We start from the raw sequence: 13,006 nt of genomic DNA, 5'->3' as shown, positions 1-13,006 counted from the left end.
TTAAACATGCTTGTATTATCATTAAACACCATTAACTTGTTAACAAAAATGTCTCTTTCATAAATAAATAAATATATATTATAAATAGGAATGAGGTAGATCTCCTCGACTTGTTCAATTGAAAAGTAGCTCACCTGCAGAAAAAGTGTGAGCGCCCCTGCATTAGAGTGATAGTTACATCTTATCTTAGGGGTGTAACGCTACGTGTATTTGTATTGAACCGTTCCGGTACGAGGCTTTCGGTTCGGTGCGGTGGTGTACCGAACGATTTTCCACACGGACATACTAAGTAGCGTAAACAATACTCAAAATGCCGGACATTTGGGGAATTTAAGAAACTTTGCCCTGACAGCCCTGCAAAAGAGGACATGTCCGGTAAAAAGAGGGCGTATGGCAGGGGTAGGGAACCTATGGCTCTAGAGCCAGATGTGGCTCTTTTGATGACTGCATCTGGCTCTTGGATAAATCTGAGCTGACATTGTGTAACACGATAAGTGACGAATAATTCCACTTGTAATCATAGTGTTAAAAATAACATTCAAAATATAAAAAATTCTCATGGATTTTGAATCCATCCATCCGTTTCTACCGCACCTGTTCAAGAAGTTGCGTTAATGGTAAAAAGTTATTTATTTATTATTCATTAGTGTGGGGCTTGTCCTCCTGGGGGTTCTTCAGACCACCAAGCACCGACATGAGAGCCTGTTTCAGGGTTACAATATTGTTTTATTTTTCAATAAGTCTCTCAGTTGCTTCCTAGCAATTGTATTTTCCTCTTTCGTTCTCGCCCGCGCTCTGGCTCCAGCCCCAACCCCGTCTCTCCTCCTGGCCGCTGCTTATAACAGAGCGACAGGTGATTAGATAACAAGGCAAAGGTGGGCCATTTACGCATCGATCGCTGATTTCGAGGCCGATCCTGGCAACACCCCGCTTCGCTGCAGGCCCGCAGGCCACGCCCCCTCCACAGTTAGCTTCAGAATAATAATGTTATTACAAAGAATAAGAGACCTACTATACTCTAGAAATGTTGGTGTTACTTAAAAATGCACACATTTAGTTGTTCAGTGTTGAATTTTTTTTTTATATGGCTCTTACGGAAATACATTATAGAATATTTGGATTCTTGGCTCTCTCTGCCAAAAAGGTTCCCCACCCCTGGCGTATGGTCAGTCTATCCTAGCCCGGTCGCTGCTAGCACGCTAGCAAAGACTAGGACGGTAGAAGGTGGGGATTGAACCAGTAACCCTCAGATTACTGGCACCGCCACTCTCCCAACTTCGCCACGCCGTTCCCCGATGTTGAAATTATGACAATGGTCATAATTTAAGTCCTCATGTTTCCAGGGACATATTTCCTGTGTTTATAAACATAATACATTATTTAAAGAGACAAAAAAGATTTTGTAATGCTACAAAATATTGATATAATCATAGTGTAGTTTCCTGATGAAGCCCTAGCTTGATTGACGCTCCTCTACTTTCTCCTGCTTGCTGCAGCAACAACAAACACAACTCCAGACGCTCCTCTTCATTTTATATTGTTTCTTTGCCAACTTAATCATTCAAAAACGTAAAACAATAACGATGTGGGAACAAATGAATAGCAAAATAGTTTGTTACAGTAAGAAAGAGTTAGAAAAAGTAAGATTAAAGTCAAAAAACTGTGTGGCTCGATTCCACAGTACCTGACTGCCATTACCCATAATACATTGTGTCCAAACCCTATTACCACACAGATCCTTCCGCCATATATGCAATTAAACAGTTACATAATCTTCACTGTATTAAAGCAGTATAGAATAGTACGTCATGAAATTATTCAGACAAATGTAATAATTACAAATAAAGTACACCTTATAATTATTCTAAGCATGAAATATATACATTTTCGGGGTTTTTTTTTGTTAGTTTTTTTATAAATGTCTGTCATGATGTCAATGAGGGATTTTTTAATCACTGCTATATTGAAGCTGTTAATTATTAATACTGTTGTTGATAATCATTTTTGTTTCACTACTTTTAGACTGTTTGTTCTGTGTCATGTTTGTGTGTCCTGAATTGCTCTGATTATTGCTATTCTGAATAGTGCGTCTGCCTCACAATACGAAGGTCCTGCAGTCCTGGGTTCAAATCCAGGCTCGGGATCTTTCTGTGTGGAGTTTGCATGTTCTCCCCGTGAATGCGTGGGTTCCCTCCGGGTACTCCGGCTTCCTCCCACTTCCAAAGACATGCACCTGGATAGGTTGATTGGCAACACTAAATTGGCCCTAGTGTGTGAATGTGAGTGTGAATGTTGTCTGTCTATCTGTGTTGGCCCTGCGATGAGGTGGCAACTTGTCCAGGGTGTACCCCGCCTTCCGCCCGATTGTAGCTAAGATAGGCGCCAGCGCCCCCCGCGACCCCAAAAGGGAATAAGCGGTAGAAAATGAATGGATGGATGGATGGAATGTTGCTGGGTCGGGTTTGGTTTTGGAATTGGATTGCATTATTATGGTATTGTTTTGTTGGATTAATAAAAAAAAAAAAAAAAAAAAGACATTATTTATGGTCCTGCCTAGGGGTGTAACGGTACACAAAAATGTTGGTTCGGTACGTACTTACGTTTAGAGGTCATGGTTCGGTTCATTTTCGGTACAGTAAGAAAACAACAAAATATAAATGTTTTGGTTATTTATGTACCAAATGTGTAAACAATGGCTTTATCCTTTTAACATTGGGAACACTACAATAATTCTGCCCACGTTAATCCACATTAAACTGCCTCAAGTTGTTGCTTTGATTAAATAAAATGACCAAAACCTTTCTTCTACATATAAAAAGGGCAACATTAAACAGTTTCAAGTCAACTCATCATGCTTGATTTATTACAGCATTTGGGAAGCCTGTAGTTGACTTTTATTATGTAAATGTTATATTTTTGTCAACATATGATAGCAGGGACCCTGCCATTCAAAACTAGACTGCTACATTATTAATGATTAATGTAGCTATTGTACAATAGCAATAGGAGAGACTATTTTAATTTTCCTGAAGGAACTCTCCTGAAGGAATCAATAAAGTACTATCTATCTATCTATTCATCCCTGAACACCATGGAGTTCAAGTGAAATAACAGACAAACAGGGCTTTGCTGCTCCTAACACACACACACACACCAAAATAAACTAACGTTACACTAAAAGCTAATTAGCCTACACCTCAAGCCAAAACTGCGAGCGAGCTGAGCTGCAGTTTAAGTTTCTAGAAGGTCAACGGGCTCATAGTGATGTTAGTAGTAGTTGTGACTGGGAGGTGTTTTTTATAATTTGGGGAGAGTACGCTGTCTTATGCTCACCTGCTAAATACTATACTGCTCGACGCTGAAGCATTGACTACATGCGCTCTGAATACGCACTGATGATTTGCTTTGTATGTAAGCAATCAGATGGCTGTGTAGGTGGGACAATGCTGGTTGCTGACAGCAAAGCAGCTTGTTAAGACTTTAGCTTACAAACTCATTCGGTACACCCCCGTACCGAAACGGTTCAATACAAATACACGTACCGTTACATCCCCAGTCCTGCCCTATTACAGTATAAACACTTTGTAGGACTCAACAGAAGCTAAGACGGGCACATTCAACTTGACGGCAAAGACTACTTCCTGACTATGGCAACACACCTAGGACAAAGTTAATAGCCTGTTTTACGAAGTACTAAGTAGACTGTGTACTTGTGGAAGTACTCCAGAGTGTGAGTGACGCTGTTTGGTGTCTCTGCAGGTTTATTTGACCGTGTTGAAGCACGGAGACAGCAACACCTTAGAGACCATGCTGAGGGTAAACATCCAGCATCAGCCCAGGTGACTGTCGGCCACAAGGGCTCACCTGCTCTCTCTGCCCCTCCCCCCAGCTTCACAAGCAGGCCGACATGCAGGAGGAGAAGAACCGCATCGAGCGAGTGCTCGGCGCCATCGCCGCTCCCGACCTCATCCAGAGAGTCCTCACCTTCGCCCTCTCGGTACTCCCTCCTTGTTTCCGCTCCAACGCTACCCCAGTGGTTCTGACCGCTCGCCTCGTCGACCTTGTCCCCCCCCCCCCCCCCCGCAGGAGGAGGTCCGTCCCCAGGACACGGTGTCGGTCATCGGCGGCGTGGCGGGAAGCAGCAAGCAAGGCCGCAAAGCCGCGTGGAAGTTTGTGAAAGACAACTGGGAGGAGCTTCACAACCGATACCAGGGCGGCTTCCTCCTATCGCGTCTCATCAAGGTAAAGCACGAACGTGGCGGCGGTATTTACGTTGACGTGTCATTCATCATTTCAAATTGGAATATGAAAATGTCATCTATTTCACTATTTGATTTCAAAATGTCATTTAGCAAAGTATCCTAGCTGTCAAAGTCAGTGGGCGGGGCTAACACCGTATTGCTTCCTCATCTGTGGAAGGAGCCCTTTTGCCATCTCAAGTTGGGAAAGTGCAGAAATAACTCCGACCACTTGAATTCCACCTTAAAGGGGAACATTATCACCAAAACGGCGTGGCGCAGTGGAAGAGTGGCCGTGCGCAACCCGAGGGTCCCTGGTTCAATCCCCACTTAGTACCAACTTCGTCATGTCCGTTGTGTCCTGAGCAAGACACTTCATCCTTGCTCCTGATGGGTGCTGGTTGGCGCCTTGCATGGCAGCTCCCTCCATCCCATCAGTGTGTGAATGTGTGTGTGAATGGGTAAATGTGGAAGTAGTGTCAAAGCGTTTTGAGTACCTTGAAGGTAGAAAAGCGCTATACAAGTACAACCCATTATTTATTTATTTAACTTATGCAAGCGTCAATATGTCGCAGAAAAAAGACCATGTATTTTTTTAACCGATTTCTGAACTCCAAATGGGTGAATTTTGGCGAATTAAACGCCTTTCTGTTTATCGCTCTTTTAGCGATGACGTCAGAACGTGACGTCACCGAGGTAACACACCCGCCATATTCATTTTCACATTACAAACACCTGGTCTCAGCTCTGTTATTTTCCGTTTTTTCGACTATTTTTTTGGAACCTTGGAGACATCATGCCTCGTCGGTGTAACAACACTAACAGGGAGGGATTCAAGTTGCACCACTGGCAAGAAATCTGCCGCCAGACCCCCATTGAATGTACCAGAGTGTCTTCACATTTTACCGGCGATGCTAAGACAGACATGGCACAGAGATGTATGGATAACCTGCAGATGCATTTGCAACCATTAAGTCAACGAAATCACAAAGGTGAGTTTTGTGGGTGTTGTTGACTTATGTGCTAATCAGACATATTTGGTCACAGCATGACTGCCAGCTCACCAATGCTAACATGCTACGCTAATCGATGCTAACATGCTATTTACGCTAGCTGTATGTACATTTGAAACTAGATACCCACATTTAATGCGAAACAAACACTTACCAATCGACGGATTTAAGTTGCTCCAGTGTCACAAGATGTGAAAGTCCTGATCGTTTGGTCCGCGCATTTTACCGGCGATGCTAATAAGGCAGCCATGCTATGGGCCACTTCATTAGGTACACCCACGCTATGGCCAAATAGCGTCAATAGCTATTTGCTCAATAGCTTCAATTTCGTTTTCGCTATCTGCCTCCATACTCCGACCATCTGTTTCAATACATGCGTAATCTGTTGAATCGCTTAAGCCGCTGAAATCCGAGTCTGAATCCGAGCTAATGCCGCTATATCTTGCTGTGGTAACCGCCATGTTGTTTGTATTGGCAGCCCTGTATGACGTCACAGGGAAATAGATAGTGGAAATAAGGCACTTTAAAGCTTTATTTAGGGATATTCCGGGACCGGTAAAATTTTGAAAAAAACTTCAAAAAATACAACAAGCCACTGGGAACTGATTTTTATTGTTTTTAACCCTTTTGAAATTGTGATAATGTTCCCCTTTAAACAACGAGCAGCAACTCCACAAAAAATACGGAGATGTCCTGCTTGGACTCCCAAAGTTCCACAGCAGTCATTGGACGAAGACTCCCGTTAGCCCCGCCCACTGACTTTGAAGGCTGACTTGAGAGCAAATTAATTCATCAACTGCTCAGACATCTTCTTGAAATTGTGAAAATGTTTTTCAAACGTGAAATTACTACTTGGATCCTGAAATCAATTATTTAATTGTTGAATAAAAAAATATCAAATACTGAAAGAATACAATAAATTGTGAAATAATTGATTATAGATCAAATGAGTACATTAACTGCTGAGACACATGTTCTTGAAATAATTGAAAAATTTGTGAAATAATTATTTAAAATATGATTTTTTTTCTCTGTCCAGCTACTCAGGCAAATCATATTGTTGAAAAAAAAATGAAACTGTAAAATATGAAATAATTATTTGAATCCTGAAATAAATTATTTAATACTTGAATAAAAAAATATTAATCAAATACTGAAAGAATACATTAAATTATTAAATAATTAATTAATTCCTGTTGAATTAAGTATAATTATTATTGATCAAATTAGTTAATTAGCTGTTGAGACACATATTCTTGAAATTAAAGAATTTGTGAAATCATTTAAAATATTAAATAATTGGATCCCGAAATGTGATATTGAATTGCTGAATAAAAATATTAATTAAATACCGAATGAATACATTAGATCGTGAAATAATTCATGAATTCACATTGAATTGATTATGGATCAAATGAATTAATTAACTGATGACACATGTTCTTGAAATGATTGAAGAATTTGTGAAATTATTTAAAACATGAAATTATTAATTGGATCCTGGAATAATTTATCCGTCAAACACATTTTAGATCTATAATTAATCATAATTGAATTAATAATGATTAATTATAGATCAAAAGAGTTTAACTGCTGACACACATGTTCTTGAAATTATTGAAGAATTTGTGAAATACTTACTTAAAATATGAAAATTAATTAAATCCTGAAACAATTTATTTAATTGTTAAATAAAAAAAATATTAATCAAATCCAGAAAGAATACATAGTATAGTACCGCGATACTAATTAATCGTATTTGGTACTATACCGCCTCTAAAAAGTACTAGTCCCCTTCCCCCCTTGTCGAGTCATTGCTGGTTTTACGAGCAGATGAGCATGTTCGGCAGTGCGCGCGCACAGAATACTTACAGGCAGACACAGTGTGTTGACAGAAAAGAGAGAATGGATGCATTTTTGGCTTAAAAAGTAAAGATAAAGGTGAAGTTCTAACACTGAAACACCCTCATGAAGAGGTGCTTTAAGACATGACAAGCTAGCTAGCGACTTAAGTCCATCCACAGTCTGCAGTTTTTTCATTACTTGTCAATCACAATCCTCGTCTCCATGGTGACAAATTAAGTCTTTTTTTTTTTTTACAAAGCAGGCAAGGAATAGCTAAACATGCTTCACTACACACCGCAGCTCACTGGCGTCACAATGTAAACAAACGCCGTCAGCTGACATCCACTGTAATGATACCAAGTACAGGAGTGTGTCTAGTCGATACTACTATGACTACATCGATATTTTTTATATTTATATTATGTTTTATAAACTCGGATTTATGTCCCTGGACACATGAGGACTTTGAATATGACCAATGTATGATCCTGTAACTGCTTGGTATCGGATCGATACCTAAATGTGGTATCATCCAAAACTAATGTAAAGTATCAAAGAAGAGAAGAATAAGTGATTATTACATTTGAACAGAAGTGTAGATAGAACATGTTGAAACAGAAAGTAAGCAGATATTAACAGTAAGCTAACAAGTAGATTAATAATTCATTTTTTACAGCTTGTCCTTTATAATGTGTACAAAATAACAGGTGTATAAATGACACAATATGTTACTGCAGACTAATTAGGAGTCTTTGTTTGTTTACTTACTACTAAAAGACAAGTTGTGTAGTATGTTCAACATTTTATTTAAGGACTAAATTACTATAATAAACATGTTTCTCTCTCACTCTCTCTCCCCGGGACTCTTCTCTCGCCCTCTTTCCCCATGACACTCACTCACTCACTCACTTGCTCTCCCTCGCTCATATCCCTCTCTCTCGCCCTCTCTCTCCCTGTTAATATGCCTCTCACTCCCCTTTTTTCCCCAAGACTCTCTCTCGCCCCCTCTCCCTATCTCATATCCCCCTCTCTCGCCCTCTCTCCCAAAGACTTTCTTCTCCCTCTCTCTCACCAAGGCTATCTCTCTCTCTCCCAAGACTCTCTCCATCTCTCTTTCCCCAAGACTCTCTTTCGCCTTCAATCCCCAAGACTTTCTTCTGCCTCTTTCTCACCCTCTCTCTCCCAAGACTCTTGCTCTCTCCCCCCCTCTATCACCCTCTCTCCCCAAGACTTTCTTCTCCCTCTCTCTCACCAAGACTCTCTCTCTCTCTGTCTCTCCCTCAATCTCCCAAGACTCTTGCTCTCTCCCCCTTTCTATCACTCTCTCTCCCCAAGACTATCTCGTCCTCTCTTCCCAAGACTCTCTCCATCTCTCTTTCCCCAAGACTCTCTCACCCTCTCTCACCAAGACTCTTGCTCTATCACCCTCTCTCCCCAAGACTTTCTTCTCCCTCTCTCTCCCCAAGACTCTCTCTTTCTGTTTCTCCCTCAATCTCCCAAGACTCTTGCTCTCTCCCCCTTTCTATCACTCTCTCTCCCCAAGACTATCTCGCCCTCTCTCCCCAAGACTCTCTCCATCTCTCTTTCCCCGAGACTCTCTCACACTCTCTCCCCAAGACTCTTGCTCTCTCCCCCTCTATCACCCTCTCTCCCCAAGACTTTCTTCTCCCTCTCCCTCACCAAGACTCTCTCTCTCCCAAGACTCTTGCTCTATCACCCTCTCTCCCCAAGACTTTCTTCTCCCTCTCTCTCACCAAGACTCTCTCTCTCTCTCACCCTCTCTCCCCAAGACTCTTGCTCTCTGCCCCTCTCTATCACCCTCTCTCCCCAAGACTCTTGCTCTCTGCCCCTCTCTATCACCCTCTCTCGCTAAGACTCTCTCTCCCCAAGACTCTTGCTCTCTGCCCCTTTTATCACCCTCTCCCCAAGACTCTCTCGCCGTCTTTCCCCAAGACCTTCGCTCGCCCTCTCTCCCCAAGACTTTCTTCTCCCACTCTCTCACCCTCTCTCCCCAAGACTCTCTCTCCCAAGAGTCTTGCTCTCTCACCCTCTCTCCCCCCAAGACTCTCTTCATCTCTCTTTCCCCAAGACTCTCTCGCCCTCTCTCCCAAAACTTTCTCTCCTCACTCATATCCCTCTCTCTCTCTCGCCCTCCCCCAGACTTTCTCTTGCTCCCCCGCTAATATCCCTCTCTTCCCCTTTCCCCCTAGACACTCTCACCCTCTCTCCCCAAGACTCTCTCCATCCCTCTCTCACCAAGACTCTCGCTCTCTCCCCCTCTCTATCACCCTCTCTCCCCAAGACTCTCTCCATCTCTCTTTCCCCAAGACTCTCTCACCCTCTCTCACCAAGACTCTCTCTCTCTCTCTCTCTCTCTCTCCCAAGACTCTTGCTCTCTCCCCCTTTTATCACCCTCAACCCAAGACTCTCTCGCCGTCTTTCCCCAAGACTTTTTCTCGCCCTCTCTCCCCAAGACTTTCTTCTCCCTCTCTCTCACCAAGACTCTCTCTCTCCCAAGACTCTTGCTCTCTCCCCCTCTCTATCACCCTCTCTCCCCAAGACTTTCTTCTCCCTCTCTCTCACCAAGACTCTCTCTCTCTCTCTCCCAAGACTCTGGCTCTCTCCCCCTCTATCACACTCTCTCCCCAGGACTTTCTTCTCCCTCTCTCTCACCAAGACTCTCTCTCTCTCTCTCTCCCCAAGACTCTTGCTCTCTGCCCCTCTCTATCACCCTCTCTCGCTAAGACTCTCTCTCCCAAGACTCTTGCTCCCTCCCCCTTTTTATCACCCTCTCCCCAAGACTCTCTCGCCGTCTTTCCCCAAGACTCTCGCACGCCCTCTCTCCCCAAGACTTTCTTCTCTCACCCTCTCTCCCCAAGACTCTCTCTACCAAGAGTCTTCCTCTCTCACCCTCTCTCTCCATCTCTCTTTCCCCAAGACTCTCTCGCCCTCTCTCCCAAAACTCTTTCTCTCCTCACTCATATCCCTCTCTCTCTCGCCCTCCCCCAGACTTTCTCTTGCTCCCCCGCTAATATCCCTCTCTTCCCCTTTCCCCCCAAGACACTCTCACCCTCTCTCCCCAAGACTCTCTCCATCTCTCTTTCCCCAAGACTCTCTCACAAAGACTCTCTCTCTCTCTCCCAAGACTCTTGCTCTCTCCCCCTCTTATATCACCCTCAACCCAAGACTCTCTCGCCGTCTTTCCCCAAGACTTTCTCGCCCTCTCTCCCCAAGACTTTCTTCTCCCTCTCTCACCAAGACTCTCTCTCTCCGAAGACTCTTGCTCTCTCCCCCTCTCTATCACCCTCTCTCCCCAAGACTTTCTTCTCCCTCTCTCACCAAGACTCTCTCTCTCCCAAGACTCTTGCTCTCTCACCCTCTCTCCCCAAGACTCTTGCTCTATCACCCTCTCTCCCCAAGACTCTTGCTCTCTCCCCCTCTCTATCACCCTCTCTCCCCAAGACTCTCTCGCCAAGACTCTCTCTCTCCCTCTCCCAAAACTCTTGCTCTTTCCCCAAGATTCTCTCGCTCTCTCTCCCCAAGACTTTCTTCTCCCACTCTCTCACCCTCTCTCCCCAAGACTTTCTTCTCCCACTCTCTCACCCTCTCTCCCCAAGACTTTCTTCTCCCACTCTCTCACCCTCTATCCCCAAGAGTCTTGCTCTCTCACCCTCTCTCCCCAACTCTCTCCATCTATCTTTCCCCAAGACTCTCTCGCCCTCTCTCCCAAAACTCTTTCTCTCTCTCCCTCACTCATATCCCTCTCTCTTTTGCCCTCCCCCAGACTTTCTCTCGCTCCCTTGCTAATATCCCTCTCTTCCCCTTTCCCCCAAGACACTCTCCCCCTCTCTCCCCAAGACTCTCTCCATCCCTCTCCCCAAAACTTTCTTCTCTCCCTCTCTCACCAAGACTCTCGCTCTCTCTCTTTCCCCTAAGATTTTTTTGTTAAAATCAAGACAATTATGACATTTTTTGTGGTTCCCTTTGTTCAGAAAAGTATCAAATTACCAAAAAGTATCGAAATACAGTTTGGTACCGGTACCAAACTATTGGTACGGGGACAAGACTAGTTGACTAGTAAAGAGGGAAACATCGTTTCAAGTGTTTTATTGTCAGGTGACCTTTGAGTGAGTGTGCACGCTAACGCTTTGTCCCCATGTGTCCTTTCAGCTCACATTGGACGGGTTCGCCGTGGACAAAATGGCGGCAGAAATCAAGGTAGGAGCTCTCCGCCTGTCGCCTGCGCCCCGTTGTTGTTGTCGGGGTCTCACCTGCCTGCGTGTGTGTGTGTGGCAGAGTTTCTTCGAGAGTCACCCGACGCCGGCGGTGGAGCGCACCCTCCTGCAGTGCTGCGAGAACATCCTCCTCAACGCCGCCTGGCTGAAGCGCGACGCCGACGACATCCACCATCATCTAATGCAGCGCAAGGCTCCCCCCGTCTGAGCCCCGCCCCCTTTTGTCTCCACAACTACAAGACTTTTTGTCCTCTCGGCAACAAATCCAAATTCCATCTGGACCAGGATGCTGGTTTTAGTCTTCCCCCCGCCCCCCTCCCTGTCCCCTTCCCCTCCCGCCCCTCCCCCCCCACACACACACACACCACAACACCAAGACTTGATCGCTGAACATGCAACTTTTTATCGTGCGTGCATGATTGGCCAAACATGTTGTCGTCCATCACGCAGCAGATTTCTACATCATGGTCATCGTCATCATCATCATGGGCGGGATCAAGACAGGAAGTGCAGTCACTAATTATATTAAAATAATAACAATTCATAGAAAGTACAGAACACATCTTGACTTTTATTTCACACTTCCTGCTTCTTGGGGAGTAAAATGTGTGTGTGTGTGTGTGTGTGTGTGTGTGTGTGTGTCAATCCCTCTTTCCCCTCTTCCTCACCCTCTCCCCCCAAAACTCTCTCTCTCTCTCTCTCTCTCTGCCTCTCCCACAAGCCACTCTTTTCCCTCTCTCTCTATCTCCTATCTTTCTCTCTCTCTCTCTCTCCCCCTCTCTATCAACCTCTCTCCCCAAGACTCTCCATCTCTCTCGCTCGCTCTGTCTCTCTCCCTCGCTCATATGCCTCTCTCGCCTTCGTCAAGACTCTCTCTCCCTCGCTAATATCCCTCTTTCTCCCCCTTCCCCACCAAGACTCTCTCCATCTCTCGCTCCCCAAAGCGCTCTCTCGTTCTCTCTCCCCAAGACTCTCTCTCTCCATCTCCCTCGCTAATCTCCCTCTCTCCCCAAGATACTCCCTCTCTCTCCCCTTTTCCCCAAAACTCTCTCTCTCCCGATCTCCTATCCTTCTTTCTCGCCCTCTCTCCCAAGACTCCTTCTGTCCCTCTCTCACCCTCTCTCCCCAAGACACTCTCCCTCTCCCCAAGACACTCTCTCTCTCTCTCCCCCTCGCTCATATCCCTCCTTCTCCCCTTTTCCCCAAGACTCTCTCTCACTCCCCCTCTCCTATCCCTCTCTCAATCACCCTCTCTCCCAAGACTCTTGCTAATATCCCTCTCTCTTCCCTTTACCCCAAGACTCTCTCCTTTCCTCTCTCCCCAAGACACTCTCTCTCTCTCTCTCTTTCTCTCTCTCTCTCTCTCTCTCCCCCCCAAGACTTTCCATCTCTCTCTCCCCAAACACTCTCTCTCGCTCTCTCTGTCTCTCTCTCTCGCCTTCCTCAAGACTCTCTCTCTCTCCCTCGCTAATATCCCTCTTTATCCCCCTTCCCCCCAAAGCGCTCTCTTGTTCTCTCTCCCCAGGACTCTTTCTCTCTCTCTCTCCCCAAGACTCTCTCTCTCCATCTCCCTCGGTCATCTCCCTCTCTCTCCCCCTCTCCTCAAGATACTCGCTCTCTCTCCTTTTTTCCCCAAAACTCTCCCTCCCGATCTATCCTTCTTTCTCACCCTCTC

At 44.9% G+C, this 13,006-nt stretch overlaps 1 protein-coding gene across 1 annotated transcript in view; it reads left to right on the top strand.

Annotated features, from left to right (window-relative positions):
• The window catches only part of npepps (aminopeptidase puromycin sensitive), a 54,176-nt gene extending 42,287 nt beyond the window's left edge, over window positions 1–11,889 (top strand). The window contains exons 19-23 of the mRNA XM_061915637.1: window positions 3,760–3,816; window positions 3,890–3,997; window positions 4,087–4,242; window positions 11,267–11,314; window positions 11,393–11,889. Of these exons, the coding sequence (XP_061771621.1) occupies window positions 3,760–3,816; window positions 3,890–3,997; window positions 4,087–4,242; window positions 11,267–11,314; window positions 11,393–11,539 (516 nt within the window). The 3' untranslated portion in view covers window positions 11,540–11,889. The remainder of the gene's footprint in view (window positions 1–3,759; window positions 3,817–3,889; window positions 3,998–4,086; window positions 4,243–11,266; window positions 11,315–11,392) is intronic.
• Window positions 11,890–13,006: the final 1,117 nt, after the last annotated feature.

The sequence above is a fragment of the Nerophis ophidion genome, linkage group LG01, assembly GCF_033978795.1.
Source record: "Nerophis ophidion isolate RoL-2023_Sa linkage group LG01, RoL_Noph_v1.0, whole genome shotgun sequence".
Classification (NCBI taxonomy): Eukaryota; Metazoa; Chordata; class Actinopteri; order Syngnathiformes; family Syngnathidae; genus Nerophis; species Nerophis ophidion.
This window is presented reverse-complemented; position numbering and strand designations above follow the sequence as displayed.